A 23,285-nucleotide genomic window follows, 5' to 3' on the forward strand; every position below is an offset into this window, starting at 1 on the left:
TCCTCTTTAAATGTTACTTCATTTTATATGGTTTTTTTATCCAACTAAGGACATAACTAGGAACAAATTTGGGATCGTTTTGGATTGATAAATTCATCATTTTAAAATGAAAGAATGTATCACATTTCATAATGTGCATTCCGAAACGTAAATCACTAGGGAATCAAGGTTTTCTGGTAATGCTTGTTACGCCTTTTCCTAATAATAAACTGCAGGTCTGCACACTTGAATATTGGAAGGGTGTACATACCAATCTGGCAAGCTGAATGTTTTCCACGATAGTAGGTATCCAAACAACACAGATGAAAAACTGAATTTTAACCCATTATGCAAACAAGCTGACCTCCAAGATTTAAATTAAAAAAGCAAAATGATACTCATAGTGTACTCCTATAAACCTACATAGAAACTACTCAATGGAGTCCTAATCAATATGATAAATCACAACTGTAACCAGTTCTGTCCATACTTGGTTTTTTCATGTCTTCAAAGTTAGAAATAAAATGTTTTGTTAAAGGGTTGAATAAGATATAAAAAGTTACAACTGTGATACACATTTCACATATTCTCATACACTTAAATATATATATATACAAATTTTCACATATTTCAATAATTGGGTGGTGGTTAACATTTCCCTTCTATGAATCAAATCCAGCGTCCCTGTAGTTCTTTACCATTACTCCAGCCCAAACCTTTAAATTTGAGTAAAAAACCCTCAAAACATTCTCCAATCCTTAAACCTATACCAAATTGAGTTTTACCTATTTCTAGACCCAAATCACGGGAAACCCCCCCCCTTTTTTTTAACTCAAATTTCTAAAGGCAATTTGGGGTGATATAACAGCTTCTAAATTTACAGTTGTGCCATTCACCAAGCTTTTACTCAAATTTATACTTACTATTGAGATTAGCCATTGGAGTACTCTATATCAAATGAAGATTTTACTAAAAATCTAAGTAAATGTGAACTAACCAATCAAGCTTTGATCAGAATTCTGCGCAGCCGCAGCTGAAGCCCCCTCCGAAGTCCGCTTACGCTTAGACTTGGGAGGAGGCTCGGCAAAATGATCGAAAGAGTCGTCGTGATCACTCCGATCGCTGGTCTCATCGGGGTTATTATCTCCGCCAGCGCCAGTCCTAACAGTCTGAACCCTAGTTCTTTTCTGTTTAAGCAAAAACAAAAAAAAGAGAAGATTAGAAGAAGTGTGTGATAGGTAGATGTAGAAATCAATCAGAGGATGGTTGTAAGAAATTTGAAACTAACAGATGAACGAATTGATGGTTCTGAAGCTCTGGGTGTGTCCTCCATGACCTAGTAGTGATAATATGCCCTCAATATCACAGAGAGATACAGAGAGAGAACTAGTAGTATCTTCGTGAACAGAACATTTGCCCTAATTTGGGCTCAGAGGAGATTGAGAATCGAACCAGAAAAACTCCCGCCAAAGAAATCCACGGACCACGACCTCTTTGGGCTTAGCAGCAGCGAGTGCGTTTGGATTTGGAATGAGTTGACTCGACCGGATACGTGTACAGTACACACCTCATCCCTACCTCGTAACAAAACGGAGAAAATAACATAATTTTATTTTTATTTTTTTTTTGGTAAATAACACTGACATCTGTAAGATGTAGCTCAAATACATCTTATTTTTTGATATTATTACATTTTCATTCTTTGTGGTGGATAGTGTCATCTCATAAACTGCCTACTTATATAAAAGGTAGGGCTGAGCAAGCGATCCGTGAAATCCGTAATCCGATCCAGTCCAGTCCAATCCGATAGGTTTGGATTGGTTTTTTGAATCCGCGGTTCGGTTCCGGATTGAAGAATTAAAAATCCGTAGTATACGGATTGGTTCCGGATTGAACCCCACGGTTCCGGATTGGAACCGATCCGAACCGTATACAAATAGTCTATATTTTTATTATACATTCTCCCCCATAGTATCTTCTCTTAATTCTATATAAAATCTAAACTCAAACCTAAAACCATATAATATCTTCTTTTATTACTCTTGTTTGTTGGTTTTTAGTTTTAATTTGTAATAGTTTAAATACTTATAGTGAAACCAATTTTCTTATGGTTGTTTAAATTTTAGAACAGTATGTCGCTATTATAAAAAAATATGTTGATATTGTGGAACTAATATAGCGCTGTTTATATTTTTATAAAATTAAAGTGTTATAAATATATTTTGGTTATTTAATTATGTGAATCCGTGGTCCTAAACCGATCCAATCCGTATTTAAATGGATTGGTTCGGATTGGTTCCATGATTTAAACGGATTGGATTGGTTCCAATATTTTAGGAACCGTAGAAAACGGATTGGTCCTGGTTTTATTCCAATCCGATCCAATCCGGACCATGCTCACCCCTAATAAAAGGACAATACTTCTTGGTAGAAAAACAGAGCAAATAAGATTTTTTTTTTAAAGTATAACAAAGTAAAAAAAAAAAAAAAAAAGTGCATAATGTCTTTTTTATACCAATGCTAATTCCGTATAAATAATTACAATAATAGGAGATCAGTGTAATCTTCTAAACATGAGGGTTATATATATTAAATCCAAATTTCAATGGTGTAAGTGTAATTTATCTTCTTTTTTTTAATTATAATTACAAAAATGATTTTAAAATTATAATTTTAAAAAATGAGATAAAAAAAAAAAGGTCATAACGAATATAGACAAAGAAAAATGCTTGAGAGCTCTAGGAAATGAGCTCTAAACCATGCACTAATGACATGGAAGTGTGTAGGGTCCAGTTTGATGTGATGCTTTAGCTTGAAATATATATTTTTTTTTTTTTTTTGGGACTGCCAGCTCAATAAAGCTCTTTTTAGAGCTCTACTTAGAGCTCTATAGCATTGTTGATAAACAAAATATAACTAAAAAAATATAAAGAAATGTATAATAAAAAAATTTATGAATTTATAACTTAAGAGTGCATATGGTGGTGATTGAGGATGTGTATAGCAAAATTTTTCGATAAAAAACATACAAATTAGTGAGAAAAATAGATTTTCTCGTTTATATGGTGCAAGAAATCGTAAGAATAGATGAAAGAGTGTGAAAACACTTCTCTTTTTTTATTTTATTTTTTATCTTACAAGTAACAATATTTTTAATGAAAAAAACCATCTCCAGCAACAATAACATATACAACACAATACTTGCCTTAAAAAAAATTGCAACAAAAAAAGAAAAAACCAATTTCTATCCTAAGACCAAAAGAAATACATTTGGAGATGAAAAAGTACCAAATAAAAAAATTAATATATACGAAAGATGAAAAAGTACCAAATAAAAAAATTAATATATACGAAAGATGATGAATGTGCCTTCAGATCATGCTTCCAAATAACAAAACAGGCTTCCCACACCACCATAGGTGTTGCTGCCCATGACAATTGAAATCACATAAAACAACTATGAAATTAGTAGGGGCATTTTCGGAAGAGACCAAAAAAGTCAGTTTTTTTGACTTTTTAGCTTTTTTTAGTAAAAAAAAATCGACTTTTTTATCCAAAAGAACCCAATTTTTTGTCAAAAAAGTTAAAAAGTCAATTTTTTACCAACTTTTCAAAACACCACTAAATAGGAAATCTTATATGCACATTATAATTAAAAAAAATTAATATAATTTTAATTTTTTTAGTCATAATTATAAAAAACATATATATCATAATTAAATACAATATGAAATATAACTAAAAAACACATGAGCCATAACTAAATAATACAATTGATCATAATAAGAAAATGACATAATTTGAGGCGTATAGTAGAATTTCCCTAGTAAATATTTACGAGAATATATATACATATATACATAAACTCATGATCCAAATTCCAACTCCATCTTGATCAACCGCCAAAGCAAGTATTTGTACTATAACATGGCTTTGTAAAATCTAAATATATACTAACAAATTGAAGCAACATGATGCTCTCAATATTTCAGTTACAACCAACCCAAAGAGCCCAATTAGAAGCCATCCAAAGGATTGATAAGAAGGATCAGTTGCAATCAGTATCAACAAGCACTGGCCATGGACTCGATTAGAAGCTTGTAACCTTCTGGCACAGGTGTCTGTGTTTGTACACACCCTGCCAATGCGGGAACATCAGTGCTGACATCTAAAAACCTTGCCAGCAAGAGCAGCAGATGAAAATCAGAAATTCGCTTCACAAATGGAAGATTTCTTGTTCGGTTCAGATGATGCTTCAGGGCTTTCATTGTCACTGGTGTGTTCCTGTTCTCGATAGGAAAGGTTGATGAAAGGGGGCCCTGCATTGCCATGAAAATTCATTAGAATCACTGTAGTGAGAATAACTCACAGATTAAAAGAGTGACCGAATAACGAATTCACATCCTACATATATGGCTACAAGCAGCAAAAATACGTTATGGAGAAGATCCGTACAAGAATTTAACATGAACAACGCGGCTTTTATTCACATAATGGAGCAAATGGTTGAAACAACCCTTCACAATGTAGAGTCTCTTCTAATTCTTTAATTGATTTCCAACCAAGTGTAAATCTGTAACCACAACCAGCTCTCTCCTTCATACCCTAGACCTTTGATCTTAGCCCTACCCCATTTATCCTACCATTAAAAAAAACTAAAAACATAAATTTTCCCCCTTGTCCAGAAAACCCTTCAGCTGTGTTTGGATTCCAGATTTAGTGAGGGGAAAGGAAAGGGATTGAAAAAATTGCTATTGAAAACCTTGTTTGGTTGTACAAGGTAAATGAGAGGGAAATAAGTAGAGATTTGCTATTGAAAACACAAGCAAACCTAAGAATGTGTAACTCGAGTAGAAAATGACAAGTTTGTAAGTATATGATCGTTTTTACTTTGTAGATCTCCAATAAAGTCGATAATAAATTAGACAAGGGTACAGATTTACTTATTCATTTCTATTCTGTTTTCTCTTATTCAATATTTTCCCTCAACAACCAAACGTATGAAGGAATTTTAAATCCCTTTCCCTTCCTTTTCCTTTCACCAAATCTAAAATCCAAACACAACCTTCAAGCTTTTCTTGTGGATTTCAGACTAAAATCACCCTTAACTTCTGCCAATGAAATCCTAAACCCATCTTTGAACCCTAATCTTATTCTTACATTATCCAAACATAACCCAAATTTTTTATGAAGGCAAGCTTCTTTCTTTGCAATGAAATGTTTGACAATTTTAGAAGAAAAATATTTACATATTTATATTTATTTTTTGATTTTTTATACTATGCTAAAATATTTAATATATTTACTAAATATAAGAATTCAAAATTCGAAATGCTTATGCCTCAATGCTTTAAAGGCTTGTGTCTCGCTTCACGAGAGGTAAAATGCCTCACCTTACACATTTGGCTTCAAAAAAACTTTGCTATTATCTTCTTCTAGCGCGTGTGACATCAAAAGTTCTCTTCCTGTAATATATATAGGTATGTATATTTTCTTTTCATGCCAAACAACATCTTCAACAAACAATGAGATACTCATTGCAACAACAATGCCATGAAAGAGCCTACTGAATCTTCTATGCAAATGCAAAATTCAAGATAAACCAGACTACAAGTTGCAGATACAAGTATCAAAAATGGCAAATTGAACTCACCTGGTGATCAACTATCTTAATAACCACCAAGAAAAAGTCATTATCAACTTCCCTAGTATTCTTGCTTCCAACAACCACATCTTTCTTCATTCTTGACACCTTTGGATCAAAATTTCTCCCAATTTCCTTCTCAAACCACCCTTCTTTGTACAATCTAACACACATATCACTCATCTGAAACGCCTCAAAAAGCACGTTGCCACCGCCGTCTTCATCCACCTCCAATTTCACCACCGCCGTCACCCACTCCTTCAAGCCACTCTCCCCCTGCATCTCCGCCGCCTGCAAAATCTCCGCATTCGACATCGTGTAATCCTTCTTGCTCTGACTGATCGTCTGAGTGAATACAAACCCTACTTTCCTCATCCCCAACCCAATTGCAATTGCTTCAACCAATTTCTCCTCATTAGGGTCTCTAAAGAGGATCAAATTCTCCCCCGTCCCCTGTTGCGGCGGCTCATAGATAAAATCAACCTCCACTTTCCCCTTCGGCGACACTGTGCCGTACATAACTCCGCCGCGCTTGACAGCAAATCCAAGCGACTCGTTCACGTAGTTCTGAAACGAATTGGCCGCACCACGATCGAACGATACATGTTTGCAATTAGGGTTTTCTTGGCGGGTGATTCGCATTTGCTTGGCGATTAGATCGTCCAAGGTCATCTTGCGGCGGGCGGATGAAGCCGGCGGGCGGAAATTGGGACCGGCGACGGCGCGTTCGCCGGGGTAGGCGAGGTAGATGATGGAGCCGTGGGCGATTCGGAGGGTGGAGATTGGGGTATTAGGGTTGGACATGTCGGTGAATTTGGAGATTTCAGAGGGGGTTTTGGCGAGCAAGAGGTTCTGATTTGTGGATAAGGTTTGGGTGGGAATGGGGACTTTGAGTTGGGATTCGATTAGGGTTTTGAGTTGGGAAATTGTGATGTTTGGGTTTTCGATTGAAACTCGCTCTAACCCATCTCTGCTTCGAACTCTGATAATCATCTTCGCCATTATAATTTTACAGGTTTTACACTTGTCGATCTTGTCAATGGTGTGCATATGAATGATATCTTTTTAATTCATTTGTTCATTCTAATGTAAGAGAGTTGAACAGAATGTGGGTGGAGTAAAATTAAAGTATGGAATCACTTTGTAAAATTATTGTTTTGGTTTGGAATCGCTTCCAAAGCATGAACATGTGAAGAAGAAAAGAACATGAAGCTACAGTGACCCCAACCACCAAAGATCCTCTAGAGTGAAATTTCCCTAAAGTTTCCTAGAGTACTACATTGTGTGGTTGAAATTTACTGGCAAGTTACATCAAAAAAATTGATGTAACTTGCCAGTAAAAAATCACTCTAGAGGATCCTTGCTCGACCCCAACTCCCCAGAATATATGCTGTTTTTTTTTTTTCATTGCTTGGATGATGACGTGATTAAATCATACTGTATTTATTATTTTTTTTAAAAAAAAATTGGGGTATAATGGTAATTTTGTTAATAGATTATTTATCATTTTATAAATAAATATAATCTACGAATATTTTATTACCACTATGTGGTATTAAGTTACACTTTGCCTCTTTTGATAAAAAGATTAAGGGCAAGTTTGGGAAGATTCAAAAAAGTCAAAAAGTCAAAAAGTTACTCAAAAAGTTAAAAAGTTAATACTATTCACCAAAAGTCAACAATTACGGCTGCACAACTCCCAATTCAAATTTTTCCCTACAAATCAATTTTTACAATTTTTTATTATACATTTTTCAATAAAAAGTCAAAAAGTTAACCCAAACATCCATATTTTCAACCTCAATTTTTTAGTCCAAAAAGACAAAAAGTATACTTTTTTAGTCTTCCCAAACTTGGCCTAAATATATTTTTTTATCTTTTTCTTTTGAGTTATATCATTTAATTATTTTTTTACACGTTTTTTAAAAAAAAATATAAAAAAAAAAAAAAATTTAACTTACATCTCAAAACAAATTTATGTGGGGTTTCATTACTACTCAAATTTTTATTTATTTTATTTATTTTTATACTTATAATAAAAAGATGATATAATTATGACGTTATAAATATCATAACTTATATGTGGTATACATTTTATAATTTAAAAATATGCATACAATTGTTCAATCAATCTAATTTTTTGTATGAATAATTTACTTAACAAATTGTATAATAGAATATTTAGATCAGCTTCGTAATAGCCAAACTGAAGCCCAACAATACTTCCAATTGACAGTTGAATATAAGTTTTATTTAGATTTCTTTGGGCAATATCTAAAAAATCAATTTATTAATTTATTTTAGTTAAATCATTTATATACTTTTTATACACGTTTTTTTATAATAATGAAAAAAAATTCAAATTATAAACCATATACAAAACAATCCTTGCCCGTATACGATATGATATGATATTTGAGAGATAATGTGGGTTTCACTTCTTCAACTAGGCCCATAGACGCCTGACGCCGTGACCAGATTGTTCATGGAAATAACGGCCCAGTTTATCTAGGGTCACTTGGATTTAACTACAGGCCTACCTAGCCGTGGCCAGATTATTCACAAAAACAACTGCCCAGTTTATCTTGGCCCACTTAGATTTAAGTGCGGGCCTACCTATTATGTTAAATTCTTCATTATATAAAAAGTAAATTTTTTTGTTTTGGGATAATTGGTGAAAAGTGATAATAACACACACACTTTTTTTTTTATGATCTAGGAACCCATAAGGTCGGGTCCATTTATAACCCGATCCTACAAACCAACCCAAGAGAGGATGTCGAGGAAGCCGCCCCTCACTCCCCAATTTCAGTCAAGGACTGTAAGGAAGTTGGTATAGGTTTCGAACCCGAAACCTCCGGTCATGCAAGTCATTACTTTACCAACTCATTTAGAGTTTTTTTAAAAAAAAAAATAAAAATAAAAATTGCCAAGTGATGCATGAAGTGTTTTCAGTTTTATCACTTTCTAATTATTTTGTGATATTACCACTCTTCTGCAATTGTCCCTTTTTGTTTCTATAAATGAGTACAAAATAGTTTTTTACCTCTAATTTTAATTTTATAGGATAACACTATAAGAAAAGTGGGCTTAAAAGACGGAACTTTTTGCGGCGGCACATTTGCCGTGGCAAAAAATGTGACTTTTTGAGATGGCACGAATTGCCGTCGCGAAAAATGTGACTTTTTGCGACGGCACAACTTGCCGTCGTGAAAAATGTGACTTTTTGCAACAAATAGAGTATTTGCAACGGCAGAAAATGCTGTCACGAAAAAGGAGATTATTTGCGACTGTAATGGGTGCCGTTATAAAAAAAAAAAAAAATAATAATAATAATAATAATAATAATAATAATAAAACAATATACATATATATATATATACATTGTGACTTTGAGACCACTTCATATATATATAGTCACAAAATGATTTAAATAAATGCAGCGGTATTTTTCTGTCACAAAAAAAAAAGACATCATCTTACTCTTTTAATATAACATTTCTCTTTTCACCCATCTTCATAATAATGCTAACCCCATCCTTCATGGACATTGCTAGTTTCATGAGACTTTTTTTTTTTTTTTTTTAACTGAACAAGATTTACATGTAGTCGACTTATTACTAATTCAATTCACATGTCAAATTGTCAATCAAAAATGGCTGATAATTTAAATTGTGTTTTCATTCTTTATTTTTATTTTTTATTTTTTATTTTTCAAAAAGACACAATCTATTTATGAAAACATCCCGCTTTTAAGAAATATAAAAATTTATTCTCAAAATTTTGAAAATTTGTTTTAACATTAAAAATAAAAGAAATGATAATGACCAACGTTTTCAACATCTATACTATATATTAAGTAAAAGGGGATTTTTAACCCCAAGCCATGTGGGAAGTCCAATCTCCCAACCTAAATTTCTTGATTTTTTGATTTTAAAAAAAAAAAAACCTTAGTATTTATTAACTTCTCCTAATTCCCAAGTCTTACCCTCATAATAACAATTTAATGTATTAAGAACAATAACAAAAAAAATTCTTTGAAATCCAACACATATGAATTCCTTGAAAAGTCCCAACACATATGATTATTCTCCCTTACAATAACACTTTAATGCATTAAGAACAAACATAAAAAAAATTTCTTAAAAAGTCCAACACATATGATTATTATCAAAATATTAAACTTTAATATAATATAATAAAAAAAGAAGACATTTAATTCCTTAAAAAGTCCAACACATATGATTATTATCAAAATATTAAACTTTAATATAATATAAAAAAGGAAAAAAAAAAAGACATTTAAAAAAAATTAAAAATTAAAAATCGCAATTCACATATATAGATAATTGTAAATATATTAAGGAAAATGGGGTTTCTAATAAACCCCAAGCCTTATAGGAGCTCCAATCTCTCAATCTTAATTTTCTAAATTTTTGATTTAAAAAAAAAAAACTCAGCATTTATTGATTTGGTCAAAATCCCCTGATCAACATTTATTAACTTTTTTCAATCCACATGCCTGCATTTATTGATTTGGTCAAAATCCCTCATTAGCATTTAAAATCCCCTCATACAAATAATTATATATACAGCTTGTGCATAGTTACTGTAATAGTTTTTTTAATTTCTTCTATACACTATGGGTAGTGATAAGATTATTAAATTATTTTTATAAAAAAATCTTAAAAAACATAATTTATATATTAAAAAAATTAAAACAAATATAAATATCTATAATTATCCCGTGCATAACACGGGTGACAGGCTAGTATATATATAAGGAAAATGAACTTTTTGATGAGAAGTCTTCTACGAGTTCCAAATCCACATTCTAATTTTCTTGATTTTTTTAATTTTAAATAATTACTTTTATTTGATAATCTCACAACAAGAAAAGAAGCCTTGTGAGAGTTGTTTTACTCATATAAAAAGAATCTTATACTCTCATCCCACTTAGTGGGGAGTTTTGTGAGAGTTTCAATATCTCATATTAATTTTTTTAATTTTCTTAATTTTAAGCAATTAAGAAAATCTCCATTAGTTAGCTTTTATTTGATAATCACACATTGTGAAAAGAAGAAAAAAGTGAATTATTTAGGTTGAAATAATTTAGGTTGGAAGTTTTTATCATAGTTTAGGCTGATGATTCACCAAACTATATAGTGAAAATATGTCTCTCTAATAGGAGGCCAACTTATATAATTTAAAGGCTTTTTTTAATAATTAATGCTATTATTATTATAATTAAAGGGTTTCGAAATTTGGAGGTTGCCATTCATCTCCCCCAATTGGGTCCATCTTGATCGCATGACTACAATTAATTATATTTTTAAAACAATATTTTGTTCCAAATGCAATTATGCAAGTTAATTCCATGATTATAATCACATGGATGACAATGTAACAAGGCACATGTCGGAGATGAGAAGAGGCATGTTGATTGACTTTGATTTATTTTTAGCTTTTATTAGCAACATTCTGAACAAATTAACGTTCGATTTACTTTGAGCGAAACTGTAACGCCCTCAAAATAATACATATAAACCCACATTCTTGACATGCATAAACATAAGAGAATAAAACATATTTCTATATATCAGAGTATTCATTACAAAAGTGTTACATGTAGACAACAAAAGTACATGCCCTACGGGCTTACAACTTTCCAAGCCAACACTTGGTAACAAAAAGAGAGTACTAACTCAAATACACTTTAAGCCCTTGGCTTGAATTTACATGTAATACCAAAAGAGAACAACAAAAAGATCTAACAGCCTCAAAGCCTCCCAAGCTACGTCCTTGGATGTGACGTATCACTTGAACCTGAAAATGATGTCCCATATAGGGTGAGCCAAAGCCCAGTAAAGATATACTAAACCAATTATGAGCAATAACTAAAATATTAGCATTTGATAAATGATTAACACTTATAAATCAACTTACAACACATTCCAGTTCCATGACAATTACATCTGTGTTTCATTTCATTTTCCTTTACTTATCCAATTTACATTCATAAACCTGGCTCAATATTTAGCCAAACAATTAAATGAGACTATAGCTCATATTAAAACACTTCCATACTTCCACAATTCAAATGAGACTACAACTCATATCAAAACACTTCCAATATTTTAATTTATCTACGTTATGCAAACGTAATTAGAATTTCGGGACTTTCACCCTGGACACTCCGGCCAACTTAGTTATCAATGGAATCCATTCCCTATCTTCTCTCAAACAGGTTTGAGAGTGCATTCCCTATCTCCTCTCAAACCATGGAGTACATCCCCTATCTTCTCCCACACAACATACATATACAATGTATTTAAACATTTATCATATACAATGATTAATCAATACACAGATTCGATGTATTATTCCAACCGTCATATTCAATGACATATTCAATGTGATTAGTTTCAGTTATCCCTAATCAACATACAGTGTCTACAACAATCAAGACTATCCTCCACCGATAGCCCAAAGCAGTTATCTCTAAACAGATAAAATGTCAACATTCTAAGAGGTGAATGATTAATTTATTCAACTACACCATTCAAATCCCATAATTTCCCAATTTCATGATTTCCAACTCAATTTCACATTTCCACAATTTCTCAAATTAATTATACAAATTAATTAGTCACATTTAAATTAGGGTTTCTCCCCCTTTTTCCTAACATTAGACCTAAGGCTCATTTTCCTCAATTCAACAACAATAATTTCATTTTTCATAATCTCACATACACATGGAGTTTAATAATTGAAAACCCCCCTTTTCAACCTCAAATCAAACCCTAACTTTCTCAAAATTACCAAACAACACCATCTATACAAAATGCATAATATCTATGTCAAAACTGATAGGAATGAGTAGGTTATCCCTACCTCAAATGAAGAGACCAAATGGAGAAGATGAAGAAAACCCAAGATGCTCCAAACCCAAAGATTTTCGGATCAAAATATAGCCCACACCAAGCTCCACCTTTTTTACAAAGAGGCTAGGGTAGGAGATCATTAGAACTAGATGGATTCTTAGAGAGAAGGTATGTAGAGAGAGAGGGAGTAGCCAGATTTAGGGTTTGTGTAAAAGAGATGGTAAAGAAATGAAGTGTAACCTGCTGCTGCCAACTGATATATTCAAGGCTCGCTCGAGCGAAGGAATGGTCGCTCGAGCGACCAGACACAAAGAAACCTTGCTCGAGCGCAGAAAGCCTCGCTTGAGCCAACAATTCGAAGTTTCAGGTCTGCAACCTAAAAGCACGCTCGAGCGAAGAAAAGCTCGCTCAAGCGAAAAAACTCAAAACACAGTCCTCGCTCGCTCGAGCAAAGGAATGCAACCCTCGGGTCTAGAACCAGACACAGACGCAAGCTCGAGCGCAAGACTCATCGCTTGAGCCATCAGACACACCACTCGACTCTCGCTCGAGCAAAGGAACCCTGGCTTGAGCGAAGGAACTAAAACACAGAGCTCGTTCGAGCGACAAAAACCTTGCTCGAGCGAAGACACCAAAATCTATGCAACAACTATTTGTTTCAAAACACACCCAACCTGTTACACACCTGCCCAATACATCCTAAAACTCGAATACAATGAATTAAAGGACGGAAAGAAACATAAACAAAAACAGACATCCACGGAACCGAGTCCGGAATACAATAACCAATGTAAGAAAAATCGGGATCGCTATAGAAACTATCATTTATAATCACGTAATTTTATTATATTTAATTTTTAAAAATAAATAATATATATATAATTTTATAAATAGATCATATATTTTTATTAAAGATAAATATATTGTAATCACATGAATATGACTTTAGAATGAATTTAATTTTTTTTTTTTTAATATGCATATGAGTTTACAAATGATCGAGTATGATAAATTTACCAACCTAAACTATGCCTCTCTAATTCCCGTTGGCTAGCTTTTATTTATCTTTTATTTTACAATCCCACATCGAAAAAAGAAAGAAAAAGTGAATTATTTCACTTACATAAAGTAAATCTTATGCTCCTATTTATATAAGCAAAATGAGATTTTTAGTGAAAAACCCTATGATCAATATCTCATACTCATTTTTTTTTCTTAATTTTAAACAATTAAGAAAATCCCCATTGGTTAGCTTCCATTTAACTTTTATTTTACAATCCCACATAGTTTTGATTTTAAAAATAATTTGGTATAAAATTTTGAAAAAGTGAAACTAAAGTGAGTTGTTTATACAATCTCACATCGAGAAAAGAAAGAAAAAATGAGTTGTTTTACTTATATAAAGTGTTACAATCACACATCGGGAAAAAAAAAGAAAAAGTAAGTTGTTTCACTTATATAAAATGAATCTTATAAATAGAGTTTTAAGGGAGAAGCCTTCTAGAAACTCCAAACCCTCATTCTGAAATTATTGAATTTTTTTAATTTTAAATAATTAAAAAAATTCTCATTGGCTAACTTCCATGTACCTTTTATTTTGCAATCCCAAATTGGAGGGGAAAAAAAAGAAAAAAATGAATTGTTTCATTTACATAAAGTGAATCTTATGCTTCAATTTATATATATTATTGAAATTTCTTAATTTTAAACAATTAAGAAAATCACCATTTGTTAAATTTCATTTAACTTTTATTTTACAATCTTACATCGGAAAAAGAAGAAAAAAGTGAATTGTTTCACTTATATAAAGTGAATCTTATGCTCCCATTTATATAAGCAATAAAAGATTTTTAGTAAGAAGCCCTATTATCTTTACCAATTTTTTTTTTTTATTATTTTCTTAATTTTAAACAATTAAGAAAATCTCCATTGGTTAACTTTCATTTAACTTTTATTGTACAATCTCACATAGACGTTTTGACTTTAAAAATAATTTTGTATGAGATTTTGAAACTCTCATAATATTTAACTTTAAAATAATTACAATCACACATCGAGAAAAGAAATAAAAAGTGAGTTGTTTCACTTATATAAAGTAAATCTTATACTCTCATTTAATATTATAGTATTGTATATGTTTCAATTCAATATGGTTTAAATTTTAAAATAAAATTTAAAGGTTTTAATTAATTAATTTTGTTCTAAATTGATTGGTCTTTTGACTTAGCCGCCGATTAAGCTGAATCGTTTTCAGTTTGACTGATTCACTGGTTTAACCACGGTTTTAGTTATTTTATCAAAATATATTGTTTAGATTTGTTTGATTTGAAATAAATTAAGATTGACCTTATTAAAAATTGAACGACTAAGATTATTTTATTAGAAATGAACTTCCCGTCCAAACAATTATTAACTTACAATTCCATATCAGGAAAATGAGTAAAAAAATGAGTTGTTTCACTGTATAAACCTTATGCCCCATTTAATATTGTAGTGTTGTGTATGTTTTAGTTCAAGCCAGTTTAAATTTTAAAGTTAAAATAAAATTTAAAAGTTTTAATTAATTAATTTTTGTATAAGTTGGTTAGTCCTTTGACCTAACTAATAGGGTGAACCGTTTTCAGTTTGACTGATTCGCTGGTTTAATTGCGATTTTAGCGATTTTATCAAAATATATTGGTTAAATTTGTTTGATTTGAAATAAATTAAAATTTGAGCTAATTAAAGATTAATGGCTAAGATTGCTTGATTCGAAATAAACTTTCCTCCTAAACAATTGTTAACTTTTAAACAATTAAGAAAATTTCCATTGGCTAGCTTTTATTTAACTTTTATTTTATATTCTCACATTGAGAAAAGAAGGAAAAAGTGAATCGTTTCACTTACATAAAGTGAATCATATACTCCCATTTATATAATCAAAATGAGATTTTAATGAGAAGCCTTATAATCAATATATCATACTAATTTTTTTGATTTTCTTAATTTTAAATAATTAAGAAAATCCCGATTGGCTAGCTTCCATTTAACTTTTATTTTACATAATATAAAAAAATTAAATATAATTATTATATTTTTATTAAATAAGATTTATTTTCTCCCGTGCAGAACACGGGTGATGTGCTAGTTTTAAATATAAAACAAAAATACAATCAAACAATTATTTAAGACAAGTTTGGCAGCAACCGCAAATAGTCAAAAAGTGTTGGAATTATGGTGTTTTATAAGCTTATTTTGGATCAATTTTGAGCCTAAATTTGAGTGGATCCCACACATCTTTTGGGGTGGGTCCACATAGGTAATGTATTCCTTGCTGCATGGCAAGTCATACAGTGAAGACAATTTGTCAAAACCATTTATGAGTGAATAAAAAGTTGACGTTGTTTTTGGGTTCGTAGAATGGACTATTAAAGAATAAAATACGAATTTCTTTGTAATGGTAGTCCCACATTGAAAACTTAGGAGAATTTATGTGGGTATATAAGTTCAGGTGGTAATACTTTGGTTGGGCCCCAACGGGCACCCCAAGTTTGTAAAAATGAGGAATTATGGACAAAGTGACCTTTGGCTCAAACCACCACACGTTGTCGCCGCCTATCTGGTCGGGTCGGGTCGATTCTAATATTAATTTTTTTGACAACATTATTTTTTCTGTGAAATTAATTTAATTTTTCTGTCCAAACAGTGCCCTTTTTCAGTCCATTTTCCAGCATGATCAAAATTAGTCTAAATAGATTTTTTAACCTGTTGCACATGGACAGATTCAGTTTCTTCCCAGAACAGATTCAAATCTGTGTTCAAACAGATTTTGCACCTGTTCAGTTTGAATTACACCTGTTCGGTAAAGCCACTAATTTTCCTATAAAAGGAGACCCTCTTCCAACAACTTAATCATTCCGAAAATTCTCTCATTATCTTTTTGTGCTCTCTTGTATTGATTTATTCTTCATATTATTTTTAGGAAAAATTCTGAAAGTATAGAACACAGGTTCTAATTTGCCGTACAGATGGTTTGGAGTGCTACTACAATCTGTGTATATCATTGTATCTTGGGAGATAGACGTCAATTTTCCGTAAGCATCAGAGCAGGGCGAATCTGTCTTAAGGATAGAGTGTCACACACTCGACTTGATCTATTTTGTACTTTTTCATTTCGGTAAATAAATTCTGTAAGTAATTTATTTTTATTTGTTCGATTTAGTTTCAAGTTATTTATTTTATACAGAAAATTGTTCAAACAAAAAATGATTACCAAAACGTTAACTCTTCTCTTTATTTTTTTGTACATATTTTCATAAAAAATAAAAAACATCAATTAAAATAGTTAGCTCCCTAAGCAATCCTTAGAATCAATGTTCACACTCAAAACTTGAGGGAGTATGATGATATAATATCACAAGACTATTGTATAATTTTTCGAACTTTTGAGACCAGTCTCTAAATAAATAAGTAAAATACCCTGACTTTCTCTCAAGATTTACCAAAAAGAAAAAACAAATAAATCTTTCAAATAGCTTGAAAGTTCTAACTTTCCTCATGATAATAAGTCAGCTAATAGCATATCACCCGTGCCATGTGTGGATTGTATTTATAATTATCTATATATAAAAATTATGATTTTTAAATTATATATTTTTTTAAATGTCTTCTTTTTTTCTTTTTTTATATTATATTAAAGTTTAATATTTTGATAATAATCATATGTGTTAGACTTTTCAAGAAAAATTTTTTATGCTTATTCTTAATGCATTAAAGTGTTATTATGAAGGATAATAATCATATGTGTTGAGACTTTTTAAGGAATTTATATGTGTTGGATTTTAAAGAATTTTTTTTTATGGTTGTTCTTAATGCATTAAAGTGTTATTATGAGTGTGAGACTTGGGGGTTGGGAAAAGTTAATAAATGCTAAAAAATTTTTTTTTTTAAAATCAAAAAATCAAAAAATTTAGATTGGGAGATTGGAGCTCCCACAAGGTTTGGGGTTAAAAACCCCATTTTGCTTAATATATAGTATAGATATAGATAGATAGATATTTTTTTATTTTTGTGTGGTTTTTATTCGGGTACTTTTTTTTCAGTTTATTTAAGATGGAGTTGTGGGTATCTTTTTTTTTAAATTTAATTTATCTGTAGTTTTCATTTATTTTTAAACATGTGAGTTTTATTGATTTAAAGTTATTTAGATAAACTTTAAAAACATTTTTTTTTAGTTTTATAGTTTTTTTTTTGTTATGTTATAATATAATATATAAAATAAAGGCAGATATCTACAACTTTAATAAAAAATATTATCTGATTTTTTTGGGGAAGAAAAAATGAACGCAAGTTTTAATATTTTTTTTTTGAAAATTTGTGAGAGAGATTAGGAGGGAAAAATTATGAAATATTTTTGTTATTAAATAAATAAATTAGTCAATAGTTTTTTTTAATCTATTTTGTAAATTAAAAATCAATAATTTTGAAAAATTGATTAATTTGTCTCATTAAGTGATTTAAAATTTTGATAGATATACATAAAAAAAAAAGGGTATTTTTTTTAAGGTCCCTGATATTATGATTTCATAGTATAAAGGACATCAAATATTTTCATGATATCTAAGGTCCCTCAACAACAATCTAGAGAAAATTGGTCCAGAGAAATTGGTCCAGAGAAAATTCAAGTCAGAGAAAATTGGCCCAGAGTTTAAATTTCTCTGACCTCCTTAGCTTTTCATGGACACTGCCAGAGAAATTTCCTTAGCCTTTCATGGACTCCAGAGAAAATTCAAATTTCTCTGCTGTAGGTTTGATCCTCCACCATTGTTGCTACTGTTGTCACAATAGCTTCTTCCCCAACTGCAGTTCAAACCTTGCTGGAGGACAAGGCAACTAAGCAAAGCAGTGGAAGAAATTAAGTTGATGCATATTTATCATTAGCTAGAATATTATTTGCTTCTTAGTCTAATATACATACACAGCCAAACAACAAAAAATTCTAATTTTACCAAAACTGCCAGCTCCTTGTTAATATTCATCCACTAGAAGTAGAGGCAGAAGCAGCTCAAAACCATTCCCTAATCTTTTGATATGATGAGATGAGTTGCCCAACATGGGCATAAGCAGGCAGGCATGCTAGCTATCATGGTTAAATCTGTTCTGGTAGAAACAGATAACGAAAGTGGGAATTTTCTCTGGATTGAGAATTTCTCTGGAGAAAATTTAGTTCAAATTCAGGCACAAATTCAGCTCCATAGCACACATCCCATCCAATCACTCTCACTTCCCAAACCAAAGTACAAGCCTGCAAATCCAAGAAACAAATTACAATTGCAATTACAAAACATATTCATATATTTTTTAACAATACCCAGAAAAATTAAAGCTCATTTGCACTGATAAATAAAAACTAATTTATGGAAACTCATATTGAAAAGCTGATGAGCTTTCAAAGTGAAATGTTATTGCTCACCAGTTGAGCAGGACCAGGTCCAAGGAAGATGGACAGTGCATAACCCATGCGAGTAATGTAACAACCCAGATTTTAATTGTTATGTAGAATTTATACTAATATTATTTAATCTCAGTTCGGAAAATATATAATTTATTATATATTATTATGTGTAATTTTATAAAATAATATAATTATTAAAAGTTTAGAGGTCAAATTATAAACAATAATAATATAGATAATATAAATAATAATAATAATGGGTGTGGTATTAAAATAAATAATTAATTTCTGTTAGTATAAGATAAAGTGTAATTTAATTAGAAATTAAATTATTTATATAATTATATAAAAATATTGGGTCAAAGGGTAATTATCTTAAATATTTATTTAGGATAAGATTGAATCTATATATAGTTACAACAATGATTCATCTCCCTTTTCCCCCCACCCCCTTTGACCCCCTCTCTCTCTCATTGGTTACATTTTCTTTTTCTTTTTCTTTTTCTTTTTCTTTTTTTTCCTGCTCCTCCAATCACCACCCGTCACGTGGCAAAGGGGGTGAGGGGTGACCCCCAAAAGGGGTCCCAAGCATTATTCATATAGTTGTGACGAATCTGGAGGGAGAGAGATGGCTCGGCCACGTGTTGGCCGATGAATGGCGTCGACTCCCTATATATAGGGAGAGTGATCAATCTGGAGAAGGAAAAGGAAAGAAGAAAAGGAAAAGAAAAGAAAAAGAAAAGGAAAAGAAAGAAAGAAAAAAAAGAAGAGAGGAAAGAATAGTGAAAGTTAAAAAGATCTTTGATAGTGGAAAGAAAGAGTAAGGTATTAAAGTTAAGGTGAGTTATATTATACCTTGAGTTATTAAAATGTATTTTATGTATGTTTTAACTTATCAAAATCTATTTTACACAAGTTAGTATATTAATAAAAGTTATGTTTTATAAAGGTTTCAGTTACTTGGTTTTATTTCTGAGCCCTATTTGCTTAAAAGGAAACCCATGGATATGTTGTTTTGTTTTTAAAGAATATTTGGCTATGACCTTATATGAAAATATATTTTGTGAGTACCACCACGGGAGTCCCATGCCTTGGGGGACTTAAATAATCATTGGCTTAGTGAGTCACATGCCTTGGGGGACTTAAATAACCATTGTCTTAGTGAGTCTCATGCCTTGGGGGACTTAAATAATCATGGGCTTAGTGATTGACCACTTTGTGGTCCAGTGTTTGTCGTGGATCCATTGACCAGTGTAGTGCTTGGCACTTAATGATGTACCGTGGTTATGGTTGTATAGTGATTTCCGTATTACATGTTAAATGATCTGAAGTATATATCAAATGATTTTCGTATTATATGTATCAAACTCTTTTTGGCCTAACTAATTATCCATGGTGAATTTTATGCCTTATACTCTTAGTATAATATTTCTCACTCTGTCATGAGTTTATAGTTTTTTTTTACCACTTTCAGGTGACATGTCAGGACCAGCGTGTGGGGTAGGCACAAAACACTTTTATTGATGTATTTTTCTTTTATGTAAATATCGGCCTTTTTGGTCAATACATTTTGTAATAAAAATAGAAACTCCAATGATTATTTTAGTACCCTTATTTAAATATTTCTTCCGCTTGCGTTTATTAATTTGTTTAAAGATTTGGCCGAAAGTAACCTCGGTTACTGGCCATCACGATGCCTAACCCTTGGGTACGGGGAGCGGGTCGTGACAAGTAACACAGTACAATAGGCATAACAATACAATATAATTATCAACAAAAGAAGATCTGGGGTTGTTGAAGGAATAGAACAATGAGAGATACACCACAGGTTTTATCACTGTATTAAAATGATCTATTGTTTCCTGGAAAGAAAATGAACCAGGCTGCTAATGCCAGAAGCACTCTCCATTCAATATTGTAACTTGTCCAGAGAAAATGTTCGCAAAGCCGCAATTTGGCATAAAAGAGCTGAAATCAACAGTATGAGGCACAATAAGAAGGACAATCTTGAGCAAAACTCAGAGAAATTCACTGATAAGTTCCCAGAGAAAGTCACAAAAACTCAGAGAAATTCACTGATAAATTTCCAAAGAAAATCACAAAAACCCAGAGAAATTCAAAAAAAAGATACTCAAAAAATGGACAAACTTAAGAAATATGTTCAGGAGAAATATGTTCAATCCACCACTAAGCCCATCTCCATCTCTCTCTAGCTGGGTCTCTCTCTCGGCAACTTTTCTCTCCATGCATGACCAACCTCTCTCTTGTTTTTCCATAAATGACAATTTGATGCCCACATAGACAATTGATCACCCTCTCTCTCTCTCGTATACACTGCAACTGCTCTCTCTCTCAACCTGATCTCTCTCTCTCTCTTTCAGGGTTCAAGACTGTGCTGGTGGTTGTTGGTGTAAAAAAAAAAAAAAAAAAAAAAGAGATACACACACAGCAACACACAAGTTCCCTCACTCTCGCGGTGATGGTCTCGTCCTCCGCTGACTTCTTCTTGCAAATCATGCAAATGCCGTCTCCGTCGCAGGGGAGGTTGCTAGAGTGCGCCATTGAAGAAGGAAAGGCAGGTTGGGTTCCGACGATCATCTCACTCTCCATGATCGATATGTATTTCAGAAACAGAGTGATGATGATTGCGTTTCCGATCACGAACAGTGAACTCTGTGTATGTGCGTGTTTGATCGTGGTGATGAGTGAGAGTAGAGAAAATGAAGGGGGCTGAATTTCTCTGTGATAGATGGGAGGGACCTTAGACATCAAAAAATAATATCGTGGATCTCTTCCATTACGAAAAGTGGGAGAGGGACCCTAGACCAATTTTTCCTAAAAAAAATACATAATTATATTATTAAATCATAATTCAAATTTAGATGTTATATCTTTTTGAGATCTATAGCTAAATTCTTTTTTTTATTTTTTATTTTTGTGTGTAACCATAGTGTATAAGAGAAATTAAAAAGGGTGTTGCAATAATTATGAAAGAAGTCAAAAGAGATTGTGGGTTGAGAGAAGTCAATAAATGCTGAGGTTGGGTTGGGAGAAGTCAATAAATGTGGCTTTTTTTTTTAAATCAAAAAATTAAAAAATTAAGATTAAGAGATTAGAGCTCCTACAAGTTTTAGGGTTAAAAATTTCCTTTTACTTAATATATAGTATAGATAGATGGACACTGATCATAGATGGATAGGCATGCGTGGTTTGTTTTGACGAGGTGCAACGACGTGTGGGACAATGGGCCTTTAAATTGCAGTTATGCTCACCGTTGTTGAATCCGGATCACCCGTCGCCTTCCCCTGTCGCCCCCAAAACGACGTCGTTTTGGGGGCGAATTTTCAAAAAAAAAAAAACGCAGAGAAGAGACGCAGAGAAGAGGGAGGAATGAGAGGAAGAGGGAGAGGGAGGAAGGAGGGAGGAGGGAGGAGGAGGAGGAGGAGGCTGCCGCCGTCGTCCCTCGCCGCCGTCGCAGCCGTTGCAGCAGCTCCACCTCGTCGCAGCACCTGCGACCGCCGTCGAGCTCCGCCTCCGACCCGTCTCCACCTCCTCCTCCCCTGTATTTATGGCCCCCTCCAGTCCGGCCGGCCCTCCTCCTCCTCCTTCCCTCTTCCTCTCCTTCCTCCATCTTCTGCATTTTTTTTTTTTTGAAAATTCGCCCCCAAAACGACGTCGTTTTGGGGGCGACAGGGGAAGGCGACCGAAGATCCGGATTCCACCATTGTTAGCAAAAACCAGAGTGGGGATGTAATTAAAAAAAGATTATAGGGGTCGTAGTTTCCTATTCTTGAAAAAAAAAATTATTTATCTAAATATTTTTAAAAATATATATCATATTTCATAAATAAAATAATCTCTTAATTAGAAAAATAGTCCGCCAGACTAGTAATTTTTTATTTTTTATTTTTTGTACGTTGGGCATTTTTTTTTAACATTAATGTTTAATTTTTTGTTAAGTAAAAATTATTGTTTTATTTGTTTTATTTTTTTTGAATTTTTTACATGTTGAGTATTTTTTTTGAATATTAATATTTAATGTTTTTTGTATTTTTTTATTTGTTTTATTATTTTATATAAAAATAATTTAACAATCCCCATACTAACAACTATCATCAAAATAAATACAATTTTACTTAATCATTTCACTATTAATCCTCTCACTATAAATTTCTTTCATTCTACCTCTAAAAACAAACGGAGCTTTAATTAATTCAATGGGAGCTTCATAACGAGCTCCAGTCCATCTCCATCTCCATCTCCATCTCCATATTTATGGATTGTAAAATTTTACTAGATACAATTGGTGTGCGTATTCAACCTGAATGGTCCATAACCTCGGTGA

The 23,285-nt window shown here is 32.1% G+C and overlaps 2 protein-coding genes across 3 annotated transcripts in view; both read right to left on the bottom strand.

Moving 5' to 3' along the window:
• The window catches only part of SCC3 (sister-chromatid cohesion protein 3), a 31,793-nt gene extending 30,060 nt beyond the window's left edge, over positions 1 to 1,733 (bottom strand). The window contains exons 1-2 of the mRNA XM_028196325.2: positions 1,268 to 1,733; positions 977 to 1,166 (exon numbers count right to left, since the gene is read on the bottom strand). Coding sequence (XP_028052126.2) covers positions 977 to 1,166; positions 1,268 to 1,312 — 235 coding nt within the window. The 5' untranslated portion in view covers positions 1,313 to 1,733. The remainder of the gene's footprint in view (positions 1 to 976; positions 1,167 to 1,267) is intronic.
• A 2,026-nt stretch (positions 1,734 to 3,759) lies between these two features.
• On the bottom strand, positions 3,760 to 6,851 carry LOC114256657 (NPL4-like protein A). 2 transcript variants are annotated; one of them, XR_014347036.1, is made up of 2 exons: positions 5,373 to 6,831; positions 3,760 to 4,298 (listed from the first exon to the last, which is right to left on the bottom strand). XR_014347036.1 is itself a non-coding variant. In XM_028196313.2 (2 exons), exons 1-2 carry the CDS (start codon positions 6,671 to 6,673, stop codon positions 4,044 to 4,046), a joined length of 1,296 nt encoding a protein of 431 aa, XP_028052114.2. In that variant the 5' UTR covers positions 6,674 to 6,851; the 3' UTR covers positions 3,760 to 4,043. The 2 variants fall into 2 exon arrangements, 1 of the variants encoding a protein (XP_028052114.2); XM_028196313.2 differs by having other exon boundaries at positions 5,633 to 6,851.
• Positions 6,852 to 23,285: the final 16,434 nt, after the last annotated feature.

The sequence above is a fragment of the Camellia sinensis genome, chromosome 12 (genome assembly GCF_055761805.1).
Source record: "Camellia sinensis isolate YWXY chromosome 12, ASM5576180v1, whole genome shotgun sequence".
NCBI classification, from domain to species: Eukaryota; Viridiplantae; Streptophyta; class Magnoliopsida; order Ericales; family Theaceae; genus Camellia; species Camellia sinensis.

Excerpts from the sequence above, each read along its gene's own strand:
- LOC114256657 (XM_028196313.2), bottom strand. The coding sequence starts at position 6,673 with ATGCACACCATTGACAAGATCGACAAGTGTAAAACCTGTAAAATTATA. Across the intron at positions 4,299-5,632 it reads TTAAGATAGTTGATCACCAG|GGCCCCCTTTCATCAACCTT; the intron begins GTGAGTTCAATT and ends ATGGCAATGCAG.